The sequence below is a fragment of the Martes martes genome (assembly GCF_963455335.1).
Source record: "Martes martes genome assembly, chromosome: 8".
Lineage (NCBI taxonomy): Eukaryota > Metazoa > Chordata > Mammalia > Carnivora > Mustelidae > Martes > Martes martes.
The window spans coordinates 47,053,624-47,080,897 of NC_137895.1; the positions used below are offsets into that span (position 1 = coordinate 47,053,624).

The window sequence follows — 27,274 nt, forward strand, 5'->3', positions numbered from 1 at the left end:
GGTTTGGAGAGAGGAGAGCTTCCTGTGTCTGATATATGTCTCAACACCGCCATCTCCTGGAGAGAACGCCACGATTCATGCTTTACCGGCACTGAGGGCGGGGGTGAGGGGTGCTGGGTGCTCTGAGGTCTTTTATAACTAAATATGTTGCTCTTTACCCAGGGCTGTGGCACAGAGGCTGCTGATGGTAAGGACGGCTTATCCCCGGATGGGAGGACATGCATCGGTCCGGGGGCGTTGGAAGATGACTAGTGTCCGGGTAGCAGTGGCGAGAGCCGCCGAGGCTGTGGGCCGAGCTGCTGATTTCACAGGAGCTCTGCGGCAGGTGTGCAGGGAGCATCCCGGCAGCAGCTGCAGAGTGGAGAGAAGTAGTTGCGGCTGCGGGTCTCGTGGCCGGGCAGCAAGCACCTGGGGGAACACATAGGTGAGAAGGGCATCTCTTTCTGACGGCCCAGCGTCCCAGAAGACACGGCAAGGTGTGCGGGCGGCAGAGTGCACTCACCTTGCATCTGCGGAGGAGAACAGGAGTCCGATGCCGAATAGGGTGGAGTATCGGGGAGCTGCTGCTGCCTGAGGATTAGAGACATACATTGCTTTTTGTTGTGACCTGTTCCGTCATTATAGCTCTGTCACAAATGGGAGAGAGCCCTGAGTACTATGTGCACAGTACACTGTGGGGCCCAAAGCCCACCAGATCATGCCTAGTGTGGCATGTTAAGTAAATGTGTTTTGAGGCAGACCGAACTGGGTTTGGGTCCCAGCTTTTCCACTGCCTAGCTGTGTATCCACGACCAAGATCTTATTCTCTCCAGGCTTCTGTTTCCTCACAATATGGGAATGCAATATGGGATATGCAATATGGGAATAACCATCATGCCTTCCTCCTAGCATCCTTGTGAGAATTAAATGAGACACTGTGTATAAAACCCATAACATAATGTCCCCAGAGTTCGTGCTCAGTTATAGTTTATATATATACACATATATATACACAGTTTATTTATTTATTTTAAAAGATTTTATTTATTTGTTTGACAGACAGAGATCGCAAGTAGGCAGAGAGGCAGGCAGCGAGAGAGGAGGAAGCAGGCTCCCCGCTGAGCAGAGAGCCTGATGCGGGGCTCAATCCCAGGACCCTGGGATCATGACCTGAGCTGAAGGCAGAGGCTTTAACCCACTGAGCCACCCAGGCGTCCCTACAGTTTATCTATTATAGTTTAATTAACAGTATTGTTGTTTCTAAACATTTCAAACACTTACACCAGAGAGATGGTTGTGCACCCTGTTTGGGCTAAAGGCCTATAAAATGTCATCACCAAAGCAATGGTTTTCCATCTGTACATGGGGAAATCCCAAAGCTCTTGGAATGAGCTCAGTGGTCTTACAAAAGAAAAAACTTAAATGTCTGGGGGGAAAATTCATAACTTTTCCTGGTTTATATATTTTGATGCAAGTACAATCTCTTTAAGAAAAAATGAGTATCACCACTAAAAAGAGTGTGAAATTTTCTGTCCCAAAAAACCTGCAAGTTCCTTATGGCTCAGAAACTCCATGATTTAAGGCATTCATAAGTACCACCACTGTCCACTTGATTCTCCTGCTAGAGAGTAAGCTATCATGTTTTTCTTCGTTGATTTAAGATTTTAACCTCATACAATGAAAAGTCTATTTTTATTTGTTTACTAGAAAAGTAAGGTTTTCTCCTCAAACTGATCCTTTATAATTTATTCACTCTTTATGAATAAAGGAAGAGAAAACCTTCCTCCAGCAATGATGCCACCTTCCTACAAAAACACCACCAAAAATAAAACTAAAGGAATAAAGAGGAGTAAACGCAAAAGGATAGAGAGTACATGTGCAGAGAGCACAACAGACTGTATTCTAATAACACTGTGGCAGACAGAAGTAGGATAGATGGTAACTGAATTAACAGAACAGAAAAAGCAAAAACAAGACTGCCTGGAGATGGCAGAAGGGACACAGCCAACAAGAGATTATCCAATTTTATTTATTTTTATTTTTTTATTTTTTTAAAGATTTTATTTATTTATTCAACAGACAAAGATCACAAGTAGGCAGAGAGGTGGGCAGAGAGAGGAGGAAGCAGGCTCCCTGCGGAGCAGAAAGCCTGATGCGGGACTCCATCCCAGGACTCTGGGATCATGCCCCGAGCCCAAAGCAGAGGCTTTAACTCACTGAGCCACCCAGGCGCCCCAAGAGATTATCCAATTTTAAAACAATTCCAGAAAAGCCCAAGACATTGGAGTCACTAGAAATCTCTGAATTCAGGAGGAAGTTGGAGCTGAAAACAAAAAATTGAAAGTTTGCTTAAGGAACAGTTGGACCCTTAGATTAGCTTCCCCAACCTGTACAGCTCAACAACTACCTTCCTCAGCCCAAGGGAAGTTGGAAGGGTTTACTCTCTGGAGAAACAGATTCCAGGGTGACTGTAAAGCTACTGAGCTAAAAATGGAAGGATTCAATGAAAGTCTAAATGTTGAACCCCGAGACCCTTCCTCAACTTAACTTTGCAGGCATCCAAGCAGATTTCCTGCAGTAAGAAATTGGAAGATCGTTCCCCAGAAAAACTGAACGTCCTCAAGGGAAAAAATAAGATTATGAAGTTACTGCTCAAAATGGCCAATCCTGGCTTAATCTCTCTCCAACCTTTGAGAATAATGGCTTGCACACAGAATGTCTTAAACAGGAACAAAAGATGAAGGATCAGACATTTCCAGAAACCTTTAACGTTAAAGACAAAGAACAAGTAGCTAGATAAAGAAGGGATGCAAATAAAACAAAACAAAAACAAAAACAAATCCACAAAGAGCTCTTCTGCTTCTGATATCACTAGTAAGCTCCTCCCAGTTTGACCTTTTCATACTATGAACTCTGGAATATTAAAAAAAAAAAAATCTGCCTAAAAATACAGGAAACTGGACAATAGCAAGGGGATTCTGGGGGGGGGGGGGGGACACTGAAACTTAGATGAAGGTAATAGCGTAAGGTGAGTTTCCTGTTTATAGCTTTTAGCCAATTGAAGGCAGAACCACAGACCAGCTAAAACTCCAACAGAAACACACAAATTTTCTGACCTAAAGAACCAGAGAACAGAGTTTGGGACAAACGGCCTCTTAAAGTGAAAGGGAAATCTTGGGAAAAAGAGATTCAGAGAGGGGAACCCTATAGATTCTGTGTAAAAACTCTGGCCGGGAGTCTGTCTGACTCCTGCGCCATCAATGTATGGGGCTGACTGCACATAGTCCAACCCCCCCCCAAAGAAAAAAATCAAAATGGCAAAATGAAAAAAACAAACAAAACTGAACTAAAATTTAAGTTACTTCCCAAGAGACAGAGTTTATAATTTGAGTTTAAGAAAAGTAACTGCCTGGTAAAACAGAAGTATATATATACTTTTTAGAGGATATTTAAAAAAAAAAAAATTCCAGACATTCAAAATGTCTAGAATACGGTTAAGGATTACTCAACAAATGAAGAAGCAGGAAAATGTAGCCTAGACTTGAAGAAAAGAACAGTTAGTGGACACCAACCCAGAAATGATCCAGATATTGGATTAGTAGATAAATCCATATTTTAGCAGAAGTTATTATAAAAATAGCTGTTGTAACTAAGCCTAATAAAGTAGAGGATAATGTGTTTGTAAAGAATAAAAAATACAAAATCTCAGCAAAAAATAGAAACGAAAAAAGAACTAAATGGAAATTCTAGAACTGAAAGAACTAGAAATGAAAATAAAAACAGAAAATTAAAAAATCACTCAGTGGTATAACAGAAGAACTTGAAGACAAATCAGTAGGTATAATCCAGTCTAAAGAACAGAGAAGGAAAAATGAATCTTAAAAGAGGGAGAGAAAGAGAGATTTGTGAACCGTGAGAGGATATAACAGAAAAATAATTAAAGATATAATAACAAAACCTTCCCAAATTTAGTAAAAGACAAATTTATAGGTTCCAGAAACTCAGAAAATCCTAAGATAAATATAGAGAAAACCACATCTAGGTCATCAGAGTCAAATCAGCAAAAAAAAAAGAGAGAGAGAGAGAGAGAGATTTTCAAAAGTAACCAAAGAAAAACAACATATTATATGTAGGGTAATAGTGGTTCAAATGACAAATGACTTCTTATCAAAATCTCCAGAAGTAAGAAAACAGTGCAACAATATCTTTAAAGTGCTAGTGAAAATCAAAACTGACAATCTAGAATTTCATATCTGATGAAGATATCTTCCAAGAATAAAAGCAAAATAAAGATACTGTCAGATAAAAAAAAATTTTTTTAAGTGAAACCATAAACAGACATGTACAATAAGAAATGTTAAAGACATTATTTAGGCTAGAGGAAATTATATCAGATGGAAACTTGAAACTTTAGGAAGAAATGTAAAGAGTAAAGAATTGTATGTATCTGATGCAACTTCATTTTTTTTCTTAATTTATTTAAAATACATAGGACTGTTTAAAGCAAAAGTTGTGGTATTATCTTATAGCACTTATAATGTATGAAGGTGTAATAGCTATGACAACTATAGCCCAGAGAAAGGCATTGGGGGATAAAATAAAATTACATAGTTGAAGGTTTCTACATTTTACATAAAGTGATACAATATTAATTCATTAACTCCAAGTAGACTGTAAAAAGTTAAATGATGCAAAGAGGTATAGCTAAAGTCAATAAATAAAATGGATCTAAAATTATTCAAATAATACAAAATAAAGTAAAAAGGAGTTACAAAGAAGAAATAGGAAAGATAAAAAGATGACAAATAATAAAATGGCACAATTAAATACATTATCAGTGATTACATTAAGCATTAATGGACTAACACTCCAATAAAAGGCAGAGATTGTAAGCATGGATTTTTTTTTTTTTTTAAAGCAAGACCAACTGTACATTATCTGCAAGAAACACTCTAAATTTTAAAACTCAGATAAGTTGAAAACAAATGGGAAAAAAAGGTATGAGAAGGCAGAAGTGATTTCATGAATAAGTAAAATAGACTTCAAAATAAAGATTATTACTAAAAATAAAGAGGCTCATTCCATAATAATAACAGGCCTTTCATTAAGAAGAAATAGCAATCATGATTGTCTACATATCCAATAACAGAACTTCAAAATACATGAATCAGAATTGACAGAATTAAAAGGAGAAATAAATAATTGTACAATCATAGTTGGAGATTTTAACATCCCTCTCCCATCAATTGGTAGAACAAAATAGGTAGTACAAATTGATAGAACAAAAAAGTCAGTAATGACAAAGATCACCTGAGAAATTTCTTTAAGAAGAAAAGTAACTGAGGTGTTTTAATGCTGAAAGATATTTTGCAGTTCCCTTCAGAGAATTTGTGGGAAGAATTAATGATAGTTATATTCAAAGCCAAGAAAACCATGAAAAGAAGGCTATTGTTCAAGAAAAACAAGATCAAGAAAGAAAATATAATCATAATAAATGATATGTGAAGACATAGTGGTAATAACGTAAGCCCTGGATATTGACCCAACCAAAAATTTTTATAGAACTTTATGATATTGGGAGGCTGGTGCTAGAAATGGGTGTCAGATGTGGTAGGTATAAGAAATTAAATCCCCCCTGAAGATGATATTAAGTTCTTAAAATATATAAAGAAGAGCAATATAAAATAGCATTTAGATACAAAGTGGTAGAAATATCTAAAAGTGTTGGAAAGTATCTGCCTCTGGGAGAGGCAAACTGATGAACATGGAGAAGATGAGAATTGCTGGTTTTTATTATAAGCCATATACACACAGTACCATTTGACTTCTTAAATTCTGCACATGCCACTTCTGTATAACTACAAATTAAATTTTGTGACTGACTCTGTGATATCACAATTCCACATTCAAGATTCTAGGCAGTTGTTTACATTTACATTAGTGACACCACTGGAATTCAGTAATAATAAAATCTAAAAATCACAAGTAATTTATCAACTCACTCAAGAAATATGGCATGGCCTACTGTATACAGGAATGCATGCATGGAAAATCAAAGGTCCCTTAGTTGAAAGACAGCAACATGTGGTATGGTGAGGATTCAAAGTGAGGATTTTGAAAATTTTTTAAAAGACTTATTTATTTTAGAGAGAGAGAGAGTGTGTGTGTGTGTGTGCGCACGCACACGCGTAGGGGAGGGGCAGAGGAAGAGGGAGAGAAATCCTCAAGCAGACTTCCTGCTAAGCACAGAACCCAATGAGGAGCTTGATTCCAGGACCCTGAGATCATGACCTGAGCCAAAAATCAAGAGTCAGACACTTAACTGACTGAACCACACAGGCACCCCAAGATCTTGAAATTTTTAATGCTTTCCTTGCTGTTTACTGTCCATTCCAAAACTCACCACAGCTACTCCTTTATTTCACTGAATTCCATGCTCAATGCATTTTACAGTATTGAAAGAAATTTTGTAGTTCTTTTCAGGGAATTTGAAGGAAGAATTAATGATAGCTACCTTTGAAACTGAGCAAATTGTTAAAATAAAGACAATTAACTTTATGGAAAACACTCTTGTTTGGGACTGTTTATGAACAGGTAAGCTCCTCATTACTCACAATCACATCAGGAATCCCAGTCATGCATATTAGACTGCTTTTGGTCTTCGTGCTCTGAATTTGTCTATTATGCCAAAGGGATTTCCGTGAAGTGGACCTGGAAAGTAATAGAACCATGGGTCACTCCTTGAGTGGCCATCTCTGTCTCTCCCTTCTGTAGGAAATAGTTGCAATAATGAAGAGATTCTTAGCTAAAGATAAAAAACGAATAATTTGCCTTCTAAACTCTCTCTCAGATATAGAACTTGTTACTATGTTTGGGAGGATAAATGGATAAATATGGTCTCCTGGGGGTTGAATGCCATGCAACCAAAAGAGGGAATGCCAAATAGACTCTTGTTCCCAGCTGGTTAAGATATATGTATATCCATGACAGCTGTTTGCTGTGCCCAAAGCAGCCAATATTTCTTTCAGATAGCACTCAGACTTGACCAAGTTGTCGTTGAGTGCCTACCACATGCTCATGACTATACTAGGCACTATGTAGGACAGAACAGTATTAAGACATGGGCTTCATGTGAATACCCAGCTGGGACTATTCACAATTCAACAGTCCAGTCCTGAGTTTTTGATGACTCCCCCGGTACCTTCACACACCAACTGCACCTTCTCCAAAGCTCTATTGCAGAATGAGCTCAACTCAACACAGCCCTTGGTATAGAGTTGGTACTTAATAAATACGAATTACTGCTTTTTTACACTACATATGGCCATTAAGTATATTACATATATAAATTCGTATATTAAAAAATGGCTTTCCTGACCATCTAATCTAAAATAATAGTCTTCCTCCACCCCTCTTCCTACTCCCTTACCTTATGTTTATTTTTCTTCATCTTACTGAATGACTTTATACACTATGCCATTGTCTTTCTCTTCCCACTAGAGCAGCATGACAGCAGTGGAGAACCAAGAGTAGAGGGATGGGAGCGTCTCACCCCAGCAGAAGGCAATAAGGAAATGCATTGTCTGTTGGGAATTTAAAAACAATACTTACACCTACAAAAAGTCAGTGTGCTTTTATTCTCACCATGCACCACCAACTTAGAGAAAAATGCCTGGGTGCTCTGCCAGGGCAGGGTGCTTCCCACCACACTGCCCTTGGTAAACTATTAGCAGGGATTTCATCTGTTTTGTTCACAGATTACTCCATCACCCAACTATAGAAATAGTTGTTATTGAAAATAATTTCTCCAATTTCTCATGTATATGATTTATCCTCCCACATGGATATTTGTATTAATCTTAATTATCTTAATACTGTGTATGCGCATGTGTGTGTGTCCTGCACAGTGTCCCAGTGGTGAGCATGTTGTAGGCACACAATAAATACTTGATCAAGCTTGGTTAACCACCTGAAAGTTAGGATGAGAAATGGCCTTGGCAGAAATGTTGTCAGTGGATAATATAGCCCAAGAAAATAATTTCATGACAGGACAGAGGAAGCAAGATGCCACCTCACACTTCTAGTCCATTATTGGCAAACTACAAGGACCCTGAGCCTCCCACTGCCACTCCTGTCTGTTGCTTTAGAAATATATAAACTTTTATGGAGAACCGACTCTGGTCCAAGTGCCGAGCTCACCCTTTGCATGTGTTATCTCATGTAATCTCAACTACCACCATGGGGAAAGGTACTACTATTGTCCCTATACCATAGGCAATGGAACTAAGGCTTCATGAGGTTTCATAATTTAACCAAGATTATTCATCTGGCAACTAGTCAAGCTGAAATTAAATGGTCTACTACCAGAACTAATGCTCTAAAAAACATAGTAATTTAAACAGACTCTCCTAATCAAATTAATTACTATAGGTAATTTTCCACAAATATCTTTAGAACCAAGATGTCGCCAGTAATGTTTCAGCCCAGGATTCTGTTTAGCCTTCCTCCTACTGCATCAGTTTGAACCCAGGAGTCAACTGGTCAATGAACTCACACAGCCTTTAACAAGCTCTTCTCCCAGAACTACCCGTGTTACCTCACCCCTTTCGCAACACTACAGTAAAGAGCTTATCAGCCCCACTCGGTTGGTGGCAGAACAAAAGCGTGCAGCTGGTCTTTGACTCCTAGCTCATTTTGCTGTCCAACCCCAATAAGCCAAGGCCTAAGTAAAACCCAGAAAAAGCTCAACCAATAGAATAAATAAAATAAAACCTGCAGGGGCGCCTGGGTGGCTCAGTGGGTTAAAGCCTCTGCCTTCGGCTCAGGTCATGATCCCGGGATCCTAGGATGGAGCCCCGGATCCGGCTCTCTGCTCAGCAGGAAGCCTGCTTCCTCCTCTCTCTCTGCCTGCCTCTCTGCCTATTTGTGATCTCTGTCTGTCAAATAAATAAATAAAATCTTAAAAAAAAAAAAAAATAAAACCTGCAGTGGATGCCTCACGGACCTAAGTTCCGCCTCCTGTGAAGTCACCCATTCAAACCTGTGAATCGGTGTCACCCCAGTGTCCTCAGCTGGTTAGTTCCCTCAGCTGGTTAGTTCCCTCTTACTCCATAGGTAGGACTCCAAGGCCAGCCTAAAGTTCAGTATGACATGACCTCCACTGAGCACACTTACTCAAACTAAACCAGCTTATTTGGTTTGGAACGTAGGAGCTGATGGAGAAGGAGGCATGTTTGTGTGACCTAAAGCTGGGCGTCTGAAACTATAATGCGCATGCGCATTCTGTGGGGGTGCGTAGTAAAAATGCAGAGCCTGATTCAGCTTTTCTGAGGGAAGGTCTGAGATGTTACATTTCTAGCTTCCGGGTCAGGCTAGTGCTGCTCCCTGACACACACTTCGAGTAAAGAAAGGAAGCAGGTGAACCACTGGGCATTTTTGAGGGAAACAAAGCCTGTTTTAAGAGTCACTAGTCTCTTTTCTGGAGTCTTCCTTCTATAGACACACACACACACACACACACACACACACACACACTTCTTGTCCTTTTTCCCTGCAACCTCCAGGGTTCTATGCTATCCCCTAAACATCTAAATCCACCTTCCTTCAAGAAGCTCTCCATATTTAGACATTTCCCAGTAGGTCCACCAGAGCTTACCTGTTTACCTAGTAGGTAACTGGCTGGCTAACCTAGGGAAATCAGAGGACTTCAGCCTGCGGCTCCTGGGCAGACAGCTGCCCTGGACTCTGCTACACAAGGAAACAAAGGGTTAAGGGCAATATTCAGAACTTTTCACATGCTGACAGGACTTTCCCTTAGCTCAACACACCAATTAGAGTCACACAGAAAGATGAGAAAATCCTGAGGGGTGTATCCAAATGCTCATGCACAGGTACCTCCCTCCCAAAGGGGGTCCAAGGCCAAATAAATTTGAGAAAAACTGTATACCATTTCTCTTCTCCAGTTGTACATTAGCATAACAAAGTCTCTGAAAAGTCCTGCGGTAAAGTTCATTTAGCTTTGTTTAAGCCAGTGACTCATAAGCTTATTCACTCACCATGGAACCTTTGATTTCCCCCCCACAGCATCTCATGGGACCAATTTTCCATAGAGCATCTAGGGGCATCTGTTTTACAGGGCCAAAAATTCCATTTTTTAATATATTTGAGATGTGAAAATCTCCCCATGAGATTCAAACTGAGTCTCATCAATTTTGCAGCCTCATGGTCTCTTAGATCATTTCAGTAAGGAGTCGTCACTGATATTTTTTTAAAAGCGCAATTCACAGGCAGTACAGTAGAGGGGAAGTGACTGAAGACTGGTCATAAACTTAGGTGTGAATCCTAGCCCCGCTGCTGATTAACTGTGAGCTGACACAAGAAAACCTACATCTCAGGGTTGTTAGGAGGACAAGAAAACCTACGTCTCAGGGCTGCTAGGAGGAATGCAACTAACCTGCAAAAAGAGCCAGGTGTTTAGAAATAGTCAACACTTGGAGTATTTGAATGGGTTGTACAGATGTAACAATCACTGAGCGGGCTGAACAGCTCCATGGGCATGGATGGACTGGAGCTGTTTCTGCTCCTTCTTGCTCAGACTGCTATCACAGCCTCACTTAATTGCATGCACCTGAGCGGTTTTTATCAAGCAATGTCAGGTTATCTGATTACCGGACTTTTCTTGAATGGGCATGAACTCTGACCATCTTTGCAAACTGGCTTAGACCCATCCTGAGTCACATCCTTTGTCAGATCATTTTAGATACATTGAATGTATTTCCCTGAGGTTCACATTCCTCCCAAATACCACCTAATTAATCTAAAAGCTGCATAGAGAGGAGAGGTCATGTGTAGAGCCAGGCACATTTGGATCCCAGCTGTGCCACTTACTGACCTGTGGAAAGTTACTTTAGTCTCTTTGCACCTCCCTATTTATAAAACATAGATGATATTGTGTTTGTTTGGCAAATTTGTTTAGAGAATGAAATGTGTAAAATCAGATATGTAATTATGTAAATGAATGTGTAAAAACTGTGAAGAACATTGCCCAACACTTGATAAATGCTCAACAATATTAACTCCCTCCTCTACCTCTCTTATACCCAACCACCCCTGAAGGTAGAGAATGAATTTGGTTGGGCAAATCCATAGTGATAGCCTATAAGGAGATAATTCTGGTCCTATAGGAAAGACCATGATTATCATGGAAACTACAACTGTATGGCAGATTTCAGCCTTCCCAGATAAGAAGACAAATTCTTCGAATGAGACTTTTGTTCACGTCTCCCCACCAAACAGCTAAAAATTCTTTCTATGAGTTGTAAAAGTGATCCAGATGATTAAACAGAACCCTGGTACAATCAGCTATAACTTCTCTTAAGGAGCAGTTACATGGAAGAGAGACTAGACAACTTCTGGCAGATTGTTTTCAGGCCAGAGATGGTAAGGATACATACTGCCCTCTCTTTCCACAGGAATTCACACCAGTGGTTTGGATGGAGTGAAGGGGAATGTGAGGGAAGGTACAGGGGCAATTAGTGTCTGAGTTCAGCCCACACAGTGCCTAGAGCAGAAGAGCCAACTCAGAGTGTGGGCTCATACATCAGGCTACCCACTAGCTGTGTGTTTGTTTGTGTTTAACTAGCTTTCAAAATGCTGAGCTTCCCTTCATCCTGTGGTCATTCGACAAGGATGTTCTTGTCATCAAAGAGCAGCAAGAGCCAGGTACCAGAAATATCCACAAATGGGTTTCCTCATTGCTGAGATTCAAGTCTGGTTTCACTCTTTCATGGGGGAGAGGGAAGAGGGCATTTACACATATACCAAAATAGGCTCAATAACAAAATGGAGATGACAGAGAAAGGTCAGTGAACTTGAAGACAGATCAACAGAAATTATCCATTTGGAATACCAGAGAGAAAAATGATTGAAAAAAATCAACTAAGACTCAGGAAACTATGCACAGTATCAAAGGTCTAGCATTTGTGTCACTGGAGTCTTAAAAAGAGGTAAGAAAGACATTGGTACAGAAAAATAAATGTGAAGAAATAATAGCTGACAACTTTCCATATGTACTAAAAATTATAAATTTACAAACTCAAAAACAATATAATCCCAAACAATAAAATCTCAAAGAAAACTATGCCTAGCAGTGCCTGGGTGGCTCAGTTGATCCGGTGTTTGACTCTTGATTTTGGCTCAGATCATGATCTCGGGGTGGTGGCATTAAGCCCCAAGTCAGGCTCCATACTCAGTGCAGAGTCTTCTTGTCCCCCTCCCACCCCACTCTGACCCTCCCCTTGCTCGTCCATGTGTGCAACCACACTCTCCTTCTCATATAAAAAAATAAAATCTTAAAAAAAAATAAAATCATAGAGTTTGGGTCATACAACAGTCCCAATTTGCAGGTGACATCATTATAAACACAGAAAATCCCCAAAAATCTATTTAAAAAGCTCTTAAAGCTAATAAATGACTTCATTAAGATTGAAGGACACAAGTTTAATTTATAAATATCATACTATTTTTATATGTTGGCAGTAAATAATTGAAGCCTAAAATTTGGGGGGGGGATTATTATTTGCAATAGCTCAAAGAGAAACATGAAATATTTATATAAAAGTCTAACAAAATTTATGTAACATTTACATGCTGCAATCTATATTACACTGATAAAAGAAATCAAAGAAGGCCTAAACAAATGGAGAGATATACCATGTCGATGGACTGGAAGATTCAATTTTGCTAAGATATCAGTTCTCTGCATATAGATCTCTGGACTTAACACAATCCTAATCAAAATCTTAGCACGATTACACAGATACCAATAAGCTAATCATAATATTGGGAAATCAAAGGAACAAATAACCAAAACAGTTTTGAAAAAAACAAACTTGGAGCAATTACACTGGATAATTTCAAGACTTCTAATAAAAGTACAATAGTCAAGATAGTGTAGTATTGGCAAAATGACAAGCACATAGATCAATAGAATAGTAGAGAGTCTAGATAAAGATCTACACAAATATGGTCAACTGATTTTTTACTAGGTGTAAAATTAATTTAATTTAATAACTTTTCTAAGTTATTCAAAAATAAATCTGGATAATTGGACATCCATACACAAAGAAGTTAGTCTCAACCTGTATCTCAAACTTTATACAAAAATTAATTCAAAATGGATCATAAGCCTAAATGTAAAGTGTAAGATTTTAAAACTTTTAGAAGAAAACAGAAGAAAATTGGGGGAAGCTTAGATTAGGCAATATCTATATTTCTTAGATATAAAGCATAAACTATGTTGGAAAAGATAAAGTTGCACATTATCAAAATTGTAAACTTTTGTTCTGGGAAAGATACTGTTAAAAATGAAAACTTAAGTTATAGACTGGGAGAAAATACTCGCATATCACATACCTAGCAAAGCTCTTATATCCAGAATATTAAATAATTCTCTAAACTCAAAGGCAAGAAAACTCCAATGGGCAAAAAATTTGAACAGAAATTATACCAAAGAAATTGCAAAAATAGCAAACACACAAAATGATATTCAACATCATTAGTCATTAGGAAAATACAAGTTAAAACACAATGAGATACCACTGCAGAATGGCTTTTTGTTGTAGAATGGCTATAATAAAATTTTCTAAACTGATAAAACCAAGAACTGGCAATGAAGAGAAGAAACCAGACGACATGCACACTGCTAGTGGTAATGGAAAATGGTATGGTTGCTCTAGAAAATTTGGCAATTTCTATAAAGTTAACCTTATGCTTAAAATATCACCCATCAGACTTCATTCCAAATATTATCCTCAGATTCTCATGAGAAAAAACAGAGATTTTCCTCTATGGTCAGGAACAAGACAGGAATGTCCACTCTCACCATTACTATTTAACATAGTATTTGAAGTCTTAGCTTCAGCAATCAGACAACAAAAAGAAATAAAAGACATCCAAATTGGCAAGGAAGAAGTCAAACTGTCAATATTTGCAGATGACATGATACTCTATGCAGGAAAACCTGAACAAAAAGTTGCTAGAACTGATACAGGAATTCCCTAAAACTGTAGGATAGAAAATCAACATAGAGAAATCTGTTGCATTTCTATACACGAATAATAAAGCAGCAGAAAAAGAAATGAAGGAATCGATCCCATCTACAATCTCACCAGAAACAGTAAGATACCTAGGAGTAAACCTGACCAAACAAGCAAAAGATCTATACTCTGGAAACTATAGACCACTTACGAAAGAAACTGAAGAGGACACAAAGAACTGGAAAAACATTCCATGCTCATGGATTAGAAAAACAAACATTGTTAAAATGTCTATACTTCCCAAAACAATCTACACATTTAATGCAAACCCTATCAAAATAACACCAGCATTTTTCACAGAGATAGATTTTCACAATCCTAAAATTTGTATGGAACCACAAAAGACCCCGAATAGCCAAAGCAATCCTGAAAAAGAAAAGCAAAGCTGGAGATATCATGATTCCAGATTTCCAGCTATATTATAAAGCTGTAGTCATCAAGACAGTATGGTACTGGCACAAAAAGACACATAGATCCATTAAACGGAACAGAAAAACCCAGAAATAAACCCATAATTATATGGTCAATGAATCTTCAACAAAACAGAAAGAATACACAATGGGAAAAAGAGAGTCTCTTCAACAAATGGTGTTGGGAAAACTGGACAGCAACATGCAGAAGAATGAAACCAGACCACTTGCTTACACCATACACAAAAATAAATTCAAAATGGATGGAAGACCTAAATGTGAGACAGGAAAACATCAAACTCCTAGAAGAGAACATTGACCTCGTCTGTAGCAACTTCTTACTAGACGTGTCTCAGAAAATAAGGGAAACAAAAGCAAAAATGAACCATTGAGACTTCATCAAGATAAAAAAAAAACAACAACTTCTGCACAATGAAGGAAACAACAAAACTAAAAGGATGCCTATGGAATAGGAGAAGATATTTACAAATCACATTATTTGATAAAGGGTGGGTATCCAAAATCTATGAAGAACTTACCAAACAAAGCACCCCAAAATAAATAATCCAGTTTAAAAAATGGAAAGAAGAGGGGAGTCTGGGTGGTTCAGTCAGTTGAGCTTCTGGCTGTTGATTTCAGCCCAGGTCATGAATTGAGCCCTGCATTGGGCTCTGCACTCAGTGGGGAGTCTGCTTGAAGATTCTGTCTCTCTGTCCCTCCCCCAACTTATGCATATGTGCTCTCTTTCTCTCTCTCTTTCAAATAAATAAGTAAGTATTTTAAAAAGAATTAAGGGGAAGGAAGAAGGAAAGAAGGAAGGGAGAGAAGGAGAGAGGGAGGGAGGGAAGGAAGAAGGAAAGAAGAAATGGGCAAAAGACACGAATAGACATTTTTCCAAAGAAGACAACCAGATGGCTAACAGACACATGAAAAGATGCTCAACATCACTCATCAGGGAAATACAAATCAAAACCACAATGAGATACCATATCACACCAGTCAGAATGGCTAAAATTAATAGCACAGGAAACAACAGATGTCAGTGAGGATGCAGAGGAAAGTTGCACTGTTGGTGGGAATGCAAACTGCAGCAGCCACTCTGGAAAACAGCATGGAGGTTCCTCAAAAAGTTAAAAATAGAAGAACCCTATGACCCAATAATTGCACTATGGGGTATTTACCCAAAGAATACAGAAATACACATTTGAAGGGACATATGCACTCCGATGTTTATAGCAGCATTATCAACAATAGCCAAAATGTGGTGTGTGTGTGTGTGTGTGTGTGTGTGTGTGTGTGTGTGTGTGTGTATGCAGTGGAACATTACCCAGCCATGAAAAAATGAATTCTTGCCATTTGCAATGATATGGATGGAGCTAGAGTATATTATCCTAGTCATATCAGTCAGAGAAAGACAAATACCTTATGATTTCACTCATATGTGGAATTTAGGAAACAAAGCAGATGAACATATGGGAAGGGGAAAAAAGAGAGAGAGGGAAGCAAACCATAAGAGACTTTTCTAAAAGATAGAAAACAAGCTGAAGGTTGATGGAGGGAGGTGGGTAGGGGATGGGCTAAATGGGTGGTGGGTATTAAGGATGGCACTTTATGATGAACACTTCTTATGATGTAAGTGATGAAGCACTAAATTCTACTCCTGAAACCAATATTAGACTATATGTTAACCAACTAGAACTTAAATAAAAATTTTGAATAAATAAATAAATATTACTCTCAGAAATTAAAACTCTTGGTCACATAAAAACCTGGGCATTAATATTTATAGAAGCTATTCATAATGGCCCAAAACTGGAAATAATCCAAATGTCCTTGAATGGGTAACTGGATAAACAAACTGAATTATAAACATTCAACAGGGTCTTTCCCAACAATAAAAAGGAATGAACTATTGAACAAAGACTTTAGGCTTAGTGAAAGGAACCAGACTAAAAATGGTTTATCCCATAGATTTCATTTATGTGACATTCAAGAAAAGCAAAACTATAGGGACAGAGAACTGATCAATAGTCACTAGGGGGTGGGGTTGATCACTAAGGGGAAGCATAAGGGAAGTGTCTCATGTGAGGGAACTATTGTTGTGCTAGTCATGATAGTAGTTCTACAAGCCTATGAACTTGTCAAAACTTGCAGAACTATATACAGGATAAAAATTGAATGTTACTGTATGTAAATTAAAAATAAAAGAAAGCTGGAGTAGTTATGCTAGTATCAGAATATAAGAGCAGAAATCAACAAAACACAAAACAGAAAAACAATTAGGAATATACATTTAACCAAAATCTGGATCTTCAAAAGGTTAGGAAAACTGATAAACCTCTTGCCAGAGGGATCAAGAAGAAAAAGATACAAATTACTGGGACGCCTGGGTGGCTCAGTAGGTTAAAGCCTGTGCCTTCGGCTCAGGTCATGATCCCAAGGTTCTGGGATCAGGCTCTCTGCATCGGGCTCTCTGCTCAGCAGGGAGCCTGCTTCCCTTCCTCTCTCTGCCTGCCTCTCTGCCTACTTGAGATCTTTGTCTGTCAAATAAGTAAGTAAAATCTTAAAAAAAAAAAAAAAGACAAAAATTACTGATATCAAGAACAAAAGGATTATCACTATAGATTCTCCAGATGTTAAAAGTAAAATAGAGAATATGATGAGCAACTTTATGTTAGTGAACTTGACAACTTAGATGAAATCAATAAATTCACCGGAAGACATAAACTGCCCAAGCTGATAAGTACCAACAGATAACCCGAATAACCCCGTATCTATTAAAGATACTGAAATGGAAGGGGAGGACCTTCGTATAAAGAAAATTCCAGGGACAGCAGACTTCACTCAGGAAAACTGCCAGTGATTTACAGAAGAAACAATACTGACTCCATCCATGTCCTTTTGGAAAATAGAATAGGAGGAAACACTTTCTAGTTCATTTAATTATTTCATAACTTTTAAAGCATCAAATAGAGAGCAGTGCTTTCATTACTTACAAGACCCCCAGATCAAAATCATTGCCCAAGAATTCCTCCAGCAGACTTGTATCCAGCACTGGGTTCTCCAGAGCGTCACTGGGCCCCTGAGCTGCAAAGACAAATTAAAAATGTTCAGATTCATGAAGATTTCAGAATTGCTAATATCTAAAAACATTGACATGCCTGTACCCAAGAATTTTAAAGCAATGAAATAGTATAATACATTTATTGAGAGTGTAATCTTTCTTCCATTCAAATATTTCTTTAGAAGTCTCTTTAGATCTTGATGTAATGAGCACTGAGTGTTACATAAGGCTGATGAATCATTGCCCTCTACCTCTGAAACTAATAATATATTATATGTTAATTAATTGAATTTAAATTATTAAAAAAAGGAACTCTCTTTAGATGTTACTGTCCTCCAGCAACCTTCCCTAAGTCTGGTTTAGGTGCCCTTTTTTATGTGCTTCCACTAACAGCCTGTGCTTTGTTTTATTCCCTATTATAATTGCTTGCCTTTGTGTTTGTTTCTGCACCTAAAGTCTTTAAGAGCAGGGACTATGTCCTTCTTACAGTAACCACAAGAATCTATGGTATAAAAAAGGCAGCAATAAACATTTGTGGATGGATGGATGGATGGATGGATGGTTCATCGGATGGATAGTTGGATGGAAGGAAGGATGGATGGTTGGTGGGTTGGTTTGTTGGTTGGACAGATTATTTCCAGTTAAGTTCATCAAGAAGTATCTTGCTTCACATTTTTGTTTAACTTCCCAAAATGTAACACAATATTTTTGTCCTTTTTCTTGGTTTGAAAAAAATAAAAATAAACTTACTGGTTTCTTTCTGATCATAATAAAGACATAAGAATTTTAAAAGAATAAAAAATATAAAACATAGGAATATATAATATGAGGACAAAACAATATTTGTTTGTAGACAACATGTCTCTATACCTAGCATACTCAGGAGAAATAATTGGCAACAATTAGAAATTATCAGAAAATTCAACAGATAGGCTGATCAAAACTAAATATAAAAAAATTTCTTTATATAAAAAAAATAACCAATCAACAACTACAATAAATATAATGAAGAAGATTCTATTCAAAATGACAAAAAAGTATAAAATACGTAAATACATATTTAGGGACAAGATTTTTTTTAAAAGCTAAAAAAACCTCTATGAGGGGTCATAAGAAGAGATTTGAATAAATGGAAAGACATTGATCTCAGACTAAAAGACTAAAATATCATAAAACTTTTACTAGATATTATTTAGAATATCTGCCAAACCCACATACTCATTATCTGAGAACTTTCCCCTTGTGAAAATGGTCTCCAGCAGCCATATTTGTAACACAACCTCTACAGGCACCCAAGTCAGGGAGACCCAATCCACTGGTTGACCAGGGACCAATCCAATCGTTTCTCCTAAGAATCTCAACTAGACTTTAGAGTTGGTTGTTAAAATGAAGTCATGTAATAACAAGGTGAGCTAGAGTGATAGTTTAAATATTTCCAACACATTAACCCAGGTCCTTCTTGATTTTTTTTATCCTTACTGAAGCCTGGTTGTTCAATTTTCATTTCAATTACATGACACATCTTTTGAATTGGTGTGTGTGTTATCTGAAATTAAATAATACCCAAGTGAAAGTGCTCCGAAATTCTTCTGGAAAAATAAACAGCCAAAAATCACCAGAAAATTATGGAGGAGGAGGTAAATACTGAGAAATAGACACAAGGACACATCAAAGGATGTAGGATATATCTGGGATATATCAAGAAATATCACATATACATGTAATGTATAAGGACTTTTAGTGCATGCTAAACAAATCGTTTGATGCCAGTGAGAAAAGGTTTATTTAATAAAAGTCTTGGGAAAAATTGGCTAGACAAATGAGGAAAAAAATCTGGATTACTTTCCTACTTCCACACCAAAATTCCAGAGAGAGCAAGATTTCAACATAAATAAATAAAACCATAGAAAGAAAATGTGAGTTCATATTTTTATGATCTTGGGATAAAAGTTTTCCCAAGCATGGCACAAAAGCCAAAAACTATAAAGCAAAATATTGATAAATTTCACTTTCTACATTTTTTGAGGAGGAAAGAATTTTTAACATTTTTTTTTTGAAATAATTTCAAACCTAAAGAGAAGCTACAGGAATTTAAAGGAACTCACTTTTGCCCTCCACTCATATTCACCGATTATTAACTTTGTGGATTTTTTCCCAGGCATGATCTAAATATATAACACTTCAACTCTCTACCCCCCACACAAATATCCCTCATGTAATCTAATGCTTTGTGTTCTTCCTAGGGGCAAGCTACCTTCACATTCAGATCATGGCACTAGTTACAGGATAGCCATTTTACATTTAACTTTTGGCTTTATATCTCATTCGTTAAAATAAATTTTTAAAAATCTTGAGCCCCTCCCAAATGGGAAAAACTGATGGGTGCCAGAGATAAACAGAAGAGAGGGAGGAAGAAAGAGAAGAGGACGGAAAGAGCAGAGAGATCACCAACTCTTTTCAGTTACATAAACTAAGAGGGAAATGGATGGAAGATACTCTTAAAAATGTTGTGATGGTCAGAATTGACCTCATAGTGGAGTTTAGTCTTGAGCAAGACTTTGAAGAAAGTATAGGATGGAGATGAGCTGGATAAGACCCCTTCATTCTTTCATTGTTTCAACAAATATTTATTAAGCATGTACCAAGTACACGCCAAACACTGTACAAGGTTCTGGGGACACAGCAGAGAGGGGAAAAAAAAGGCAAATTCCCTCATGGGGACTGAATTCTAAGGGAGGGAAAGGAGGCACCAGTGGGGATGGGGGAGGACAGAGGTGACATATGAGAAACATAAATAAACAGGATTTTTTTTCACATGAAAATGAAATAGAGTGTTATAAGAGGCTGCAGGGAGAAAGAGCTCCTTTTGATTGGGGGGGGAGGGGGCTTCTTCAGAAAAGAGCCAGCCATGCAAAGACAGGGCAAAGCATGCCAGGCTGTGGGAAACAGTAAGGGCAAGAGAACAGGGGCTGTTTGAGAAACAAACAATTTCAGGGTGGCTAAGGCATAGGGAGGAGGTAGGAGAGGCTGCTCAGAGCAATGGGAAGCCTTTGGAAAGTGACATGATATGTTTTACATTTTTAAAAGTTTTGTTCTGTATAGCCGCTTTGACAAACAGTATGGAGGTTCCTCAAAAAATTAAAAATGCAAATACCATATGATCCAGCAATTCCACTACTGGTTATTTACTTAAGCAATATAAAAACATTAATTTGAAAAGACATATGTATCCCTGTGATTATTGCAGCATTACTTACAATATCCAAGATATGGAAGCAACCTAAGTGTCCATCAGTAGATGAATGGATAAAGAAGATGTGGTATATAGCCACAATGGAATATTACACAGCCATAAAAAAGGATGGGATTGTGCCATTGGTGACAACATGGATGGACCCAGAGGGCATTATGCTAAGTGAAATAAGTCACACTGAGAAGGACAAACACCGCATGGTTTTACCATGTGTGGAACCTAAAAAAAAAACACACAAACCCAAATGAATAAACAAATAAAAAGAAAAAGCGAAAGTTTATTCTGGTTGCTTAGTGGAAAAGGACTATAAAGGGATAACAGAAGGGAGATGAATTTGAATGCCATCACTATGCAGAGGGTGTTTGGATTTCTCACTCTGAGCTAAGCCAAAGGAGAGGCACTTTACCTGACTCTTTAATCCTCATAACAGCCCTAGGAGGTAGACACTAGTATCCCCAGTTTAGAGAAAGCAAAGTGATTACACAGGTTAACTTGCCTGCCCAGGGACTCACAGCTAGTAAGTGATATGCAGGGAAACCAAGCAGGCTGCCCTGATCCCTGAGCATGTGCTCACTCCCCTCCCCACCATCACTGCCCCATCTCTGCTGCTGACAGGACTGACTAGCTTCTACTCCTTCTTTGGGCTTTGGTCAAGCTGATTGCTAAGAGAAGCAGATGGAGGGAAGAGTCTGTTTATGATCCCACTGAAGCCCCTGCTGGTGTCCCATCTGCTTTATAGAAACATGCATGCACACACAGGTACACATGCCCACGGGTGTGCATGTGCACACACACACACTGCCGCAGACAAAAATCAGAGGTGGCCCACAGATGCTAAGACCTGACCAATGTATCACTTGCTTTACATCACCCAGCCTCCCCCACCACCATCTGCAGGCAGAGATAGATGGTCCACAGCTCCCAGGACCTGCCCCATGTGGCATGTCCAAACACCTTCATGAACAAGGATAGAGGATCCCCGCAGTAACCAGCTTTCTCTAGGACTCCCAAATCACATCTGTGCCTTCCAGACTCAAAGGAAATTATTCAACAAGATAAATCCGTAGTGTCAGATGAAATTGTTTTCAGGAGGCTTTACACACACAGGGAAACTCTTAAACGACTGTTAAAATAAATCTCATGCTTTTAAAAATAATCACTTTGCTATAAATGTCCCAAACACTTATTTATTACACCCAAACGTGCAGAGATGGCATTGTTGGGCATCCCACCCCCCGTCGGCGAGGCTTGGTTTCAAGCTTTGATCCCACCCTGTTCTACATTTTTCTTTTGTGGCTGTCATAGTCTTGCTCAGAACAGGGGAAGCTGCCAGGCCTCCTGGGAGTCCCAGAGAACTACCCCCTTTTTCACTCTCGGAAAAGCCTTCTTCATCTTAGTTCTCTCCTCCCTTCCTAGGCTCAGGACAGCTGCCACATGGTTGGCCTTGGGCAGACAAGAAAAAAGCACATAGTTAGAGGGTCAATCCACCAGAGAGTACCACAGACAAGTCCAAGTTGAATCCACAGGACCTACTAATAGACATACATATACCTTTGGGGAAACAATGCTCCCCAAAGGTGTGTGTAGGGTACATACAGCAAGGCCCTTCCTTTCACTACTCTTGCTTCCTCCACCCACCTGCCCATCGACCACCCACCAGTCCTTTCTTGTAACCATCAGATAGGCTCTGCTCCTATATCACTTTCCTCAATCCAGATGCCCCCTGCTTCTTCCTCCTCACCTTTGTCACACAGCATTACCGCCTATGGTATTCAGACAATGGCCAAGATGACAAAATCTGTCTGTAACAATAACTCTAGGATTTTAAAAGATTCTAAAAAGCAACAGTGAGGATCCCCCAATGGCTGCCCTTTGGATTTAAACATAAAGATAATTTCCCTCTGATACACCAGTGTTCATGAGAAATTCAAGCAAAAATGTTCGTCAATATTCCAAAGAAGGAGGAGGAGAAGAAGAAGAAAAGACAGAAGAGAGGAGGAGAAACCAAACACTCTCCTTCTCTTGTATGTTAAGATTATTTTGTATTGAAAAATGAGACTGGAATTTAAATCTAATGTTAGTGTTTAGAGCCACAGCCAATTCAGAGTTAGATGAGTAAAGATGACATTTCCAATCATTAATTCACTAAATGTTTCATTCATTCATTCATTCATTCAACATTTACTTAGTATCCACTATGTGTTCAGGAATAAAATAAGAGATGAGTTCACAACCCAGGGAGAGGGACAAGAACATCGGCTAGAGTAGTACATGGCGTTAAGCATTAGGATGGTTGTAGATAGAAATACCGTGTGGCCTGTCAGGTGGCCAGAGTGGGGTGGTGGCGGCAAGGACTCCTTGCAGGTGATACACTTCAGAAGGAATTTTCAAGGATAAGTAGATAGTTATTAAGAAAAAATTCTAAGAACAGAAAAGAACATGTGCAAATGAACCTTAAAACTCAGCAGCAGGACTCCTGTGGAAATGTGCCACTAGTGAGGCAAGAGCCATGTGAAGAACATGTCTGAGACTGAGAACAATGCCTGTTGTGGTCTCCAGTGAGAGCTGGATGCACTTCTGTTTCAACCACAGTAGCAACTGTGGGATGTGTGTCTGTCTCTCTCTACTGAACTCCAAGCTTCTCTAGGGGAAAGACTGCCTCTTTTTGTACACATCCTAGAACAAGGCCTGGAACCTTGTTAGGCCTAATTATTCAATAAATATTTCATCTGTTGGATAAGTAATAGAATTTGAATGGATAAATGGGATTATGAATAGTGCAAGGTGTTATCTAGAGAAATTAGCAGACACCAGATCACGAAGGTTCATAGGCATCAAGATAAGGAATTCATCTTGAAAGTTATGGAGACATTGAAACATGTTCATCAGATGGATAACATGATGAGGTTTATAGTTGTGAAAGGCCATCCTGCTTGCTGTTGGGAGATTAGACTGAAGTTGAACAAGACTAGAGCAAAGAAACTAGTCATGGATACTGCAAACATGAACCTTCCCTCATTACTCAACACACAAGCAAAAGGCCCCTGCTTTGGACCAGGCAGAGTGCGAAGTGCTGACACACAAAGACAAAGAAGATGAATAGTTAAAGGTCTTGGTTCTACAACCAGGCCTGGGTTCAAATATGGCTCTAGATTTGTGCCACTAGCTGTGCAACCTTGGGTGAATTCTCTAGGCTCTCTGTGCCTCAATTTCCTTATCTATAGAGTATAATAAGAGCATCAACCTTATAAAATTATTGTGAAGATGAAATGAGATAATGCATTTAAGATATTTAGTATAGTTCCCAGCTCAATAACTACCACCCTTTGTCATTCCTATCAGTCTCTGTGCTCAAGAAGTTCATAGACCAGTGAGAAAGCCTGACATAAACACATACCATTGCATTGTGATAGGACAACAAAGATGTACACGGGGCATTAAGGGTCACCTAAATGACCCAACAGAAGCAAAAGGGAACCAGGAAAGCTCCAGGAACAGAGGTCCATGAGGCCAGAATAGTCAGCAAGGACAGATCCCTGGGTCAGGAAGGCCATGAAACTCAGAGACAGTGCAGGGGAGGTGGAGGCAAGAAGGTGGAAGAAAGCACAGTGATTTGGAACCAATTTGTATAAGCTTGTGCACATCTCTTCCCCACTCCATATTTAGTGTTTTCATGTTAGTAACTTGAAACCAGCCATAGAAGGTGTATTTACACCATGGAAATTGGCAAACACTACAAATTGGGATTTTTTTCCCCCCAAGAGTTGGTTGTTGAACATTCACCAGCACATCACTGGATGTGGGTGATATTTGAGAGGAGATGCCTACTAGACTCTGTGATGGAATGGAAGGAATCTAGGCAAGTCACTAGTCCCTGATTGGTGGGAGGTTGTACTGGTGCCTTGAGATAAGAAAAATGAGAGTCGGGTGAGGAGCAAGAGAAGGAGCTTGAGGATTTCATCTGTTCTGGCTGGTATCATGTCCTCCCATTTTTGCACTCAGACAAAAAGGAGCAGAGGGGCCCTGCTCCCAAGAGGAACTCCACCTAATGACCTGGAAGCCTGGGAATCTCCCCAGTTCTCCCTGTCCAGGTAGGCCTACGTTAATCCAGGAAGAATCTAATCAGTTCTTTAAACCACAGTGAACATGACCCATTGTTGGAAATAGTGACCAAATTAAAAGACTGTCTCTGGACTTTAACATGATATGAATCACCTGAAATTTATGTGCCCAATAATCAAAAGATAAAATGAAAATTAACCTTTATTCAACTTGAGTAAAGAAAGTTCAAGCACACTGTGTAACAGGAGGGCAACGCCCATGTAGGTTTTCCAGAACTCACAGGTGTAAAATTCTAGAAAGGATCGCTAAAAACTTGGCTGCTGGACTCTTAAGAATAGCAGAAGACATCGAAGAGCCTGCCTGCACTTCATTTCCTGGCCTGTTCTGCTTTCTGACTACCAGATTCGGAGACTCTCCATGGAAATAGGTCTCTTGATTTCAGTGAGACACTTGCTACAAAACTGTTGCAAATTTTGCTAACAAAATTGCTAATTCATTCATTCAACATTTAATAAATATTTGATGAAGTGTCTATGTGCTAGCCACCAGGATACAACAGTGAGCAACACTTGATCTTACCCTCAGGGTAGGGGAGGGGCACAGAAAAGACCAGGCAGCACCAATATAGTGTGATAAGTCAGACCCAAGGAGACACCTGCGGGGCTTCCATCTGATTTGAGGGAGGCGGTCAAGGATGGTTGTATTTGTCAATGAGATGGAGGAAGGCAGAGGAAATTGCATTAGGATTAGGAGAATTTATACCTGGGAAAACAATTATACCCAAAAATGCTAACCCGGAGAAAATCCTAAAATTTAGTATGAAATGCCTCTGCTCTCCTCCTTGTCAATAATGTTATTTGTGATTTTTATTTATTTTATTTTATTTTCAGTGTTCCAAGATTAATTGTTAATACACCACACCAAGTGCTCCATGCAATACGAGCCCTCCTAAATACCCACCAGCAGGCTCACTCCAAACCCTAACCCCCTCCCCTCCAAAACCCTCAGTTTGTTTCTCAGAGTTCACAGTCTCTCATGGTTCGTCTCCCCCACCTCCAATTTCCCTCCACTCACTTCTCTTCTCCATCTCCCAATGTCCTCTGTGTTACTCCTTATGCTCCACAAGTAAGCAAAACCATATAATATTTGACTCTCTTTGCTTGACTTATTTCACTCAGCATAATCTCCTCCAGTCCTGTCCATGTTAATAGAAAAGTTGGGTATTCATCCTTTCTGATGGAGGCATAATACTCCATTGTATATATGGGCCGCGTCTTCTTAATCCATTGGTCTTTTGAAGGGCATCTTGGCTCTTTCCACAGTTTGGCAACTGTGGCCACTGCTGCTATGAACATTGGGGTACAGATGACCTTCTTTTCACAACTGTATCTTTGGGGTAAATACCCAGTAGTGCAATTGCAGAGTCATAGGGTAGCTCTATTTTTAATTTCTTAAGGAATTGCCACTGTTTTCTAAAGTGCTTGCAACAACTTGCATTCCCACCAACGGTGTAAGAGGGTTCCCCTTTCTCTACATCCTCTCCAACACTTGTTGTTTACTGTCTTGTTGATTTTGGCCATTCTAACTGGTATAAGGTGGTATCTCAATGTGGTTTTGATTTGAATCTCCCTGATGGCTAATGATGATGGACATTTTTTCATGTGTCTGTTAGCCATTTGTATGTCTTCTTTGGAGAAGTGTCTGCTCATGTCTTCTGCCCACTTTTTGATGTGATTATCTGGTTTTTTTGGAAGAAAAAGGAAGGCAAACTGGTCAAGTATACAGATGGCCTGAAGGATATAGGCAGGGAGTAATATGTTTTGAAAGAGTCGGGTCTAATCTCAGGCTGACTGTGTTGATGGCTAACTCTGACAAGAGGAAAGTTAGCACATTAAGTGTTTAGCTCTACATTGACTTTTTAAATTATGTAAACAGGAGATGGGGAAACTTGGTTTATGAGTGAATAGGTGATACAGACAAAGGTCTTTTAGTTGGGCCATCATGAGGAAGTATCAGGAAGACAAAGAAACTAATGTAGAATTATACTAATAAAATCACTGAGTACAGAACTAGGATGGTGAGGCACTCTTCCTCTATGCACATATCTGACCTTGACCTGGGCTCCACACCTTCAGAGGAATGTTGACAAATAGGGTGTCTAGGGGAGATCCAGCAGAGTGGGAAAGACTCACCAGTCAAGCCACACAAAAGATGGTCAATGGAGAAGAAGAATAACAATACTTGGTAAGTCTGTTGAGTACTTTTTATGGACCAGTATTGTGCTAAGGATTTTACACTTCAATCTCATTTGACCTTCAAAATAATTTTATTCTATCAGATAGGTGCTATTATTATCTCTATTTTTCAGAACACCAAATGTCCTTAGCCTGCTTAAGTAACTCAAGTTATA

At 39.0% G+C, this 27,274-nt stretch overlaps 1 protein-coding gene across 1 annotated transcript in view; it reads right to left on the bottom strand.

The window, feature by feature from the left end:
- The window catches only part of MYRFL (myelin regulatory factor like), a 120,383-nt gene that overhangs the window by 74,119 nt on the left and 18,990 nt on the right, over nt 1–27,274 (bottom strand). The window contains exons 2-4 of the mRNA XM_080812201.1: nt 17,482–17,572; nt 503–570; nt 159–408 (exon numbers count right to left, since the gene is read on the bottom strand). Coding sequence (XP_080668327.1) covers nt 159–408; nt 503–570; nt 17,482–17,572 — 409 coding nt within the window. The remainder of the gene's footprint in view (nt 1–158; nt 409–502; nt 571–17,481; nt 17,573–27,274) is intronic.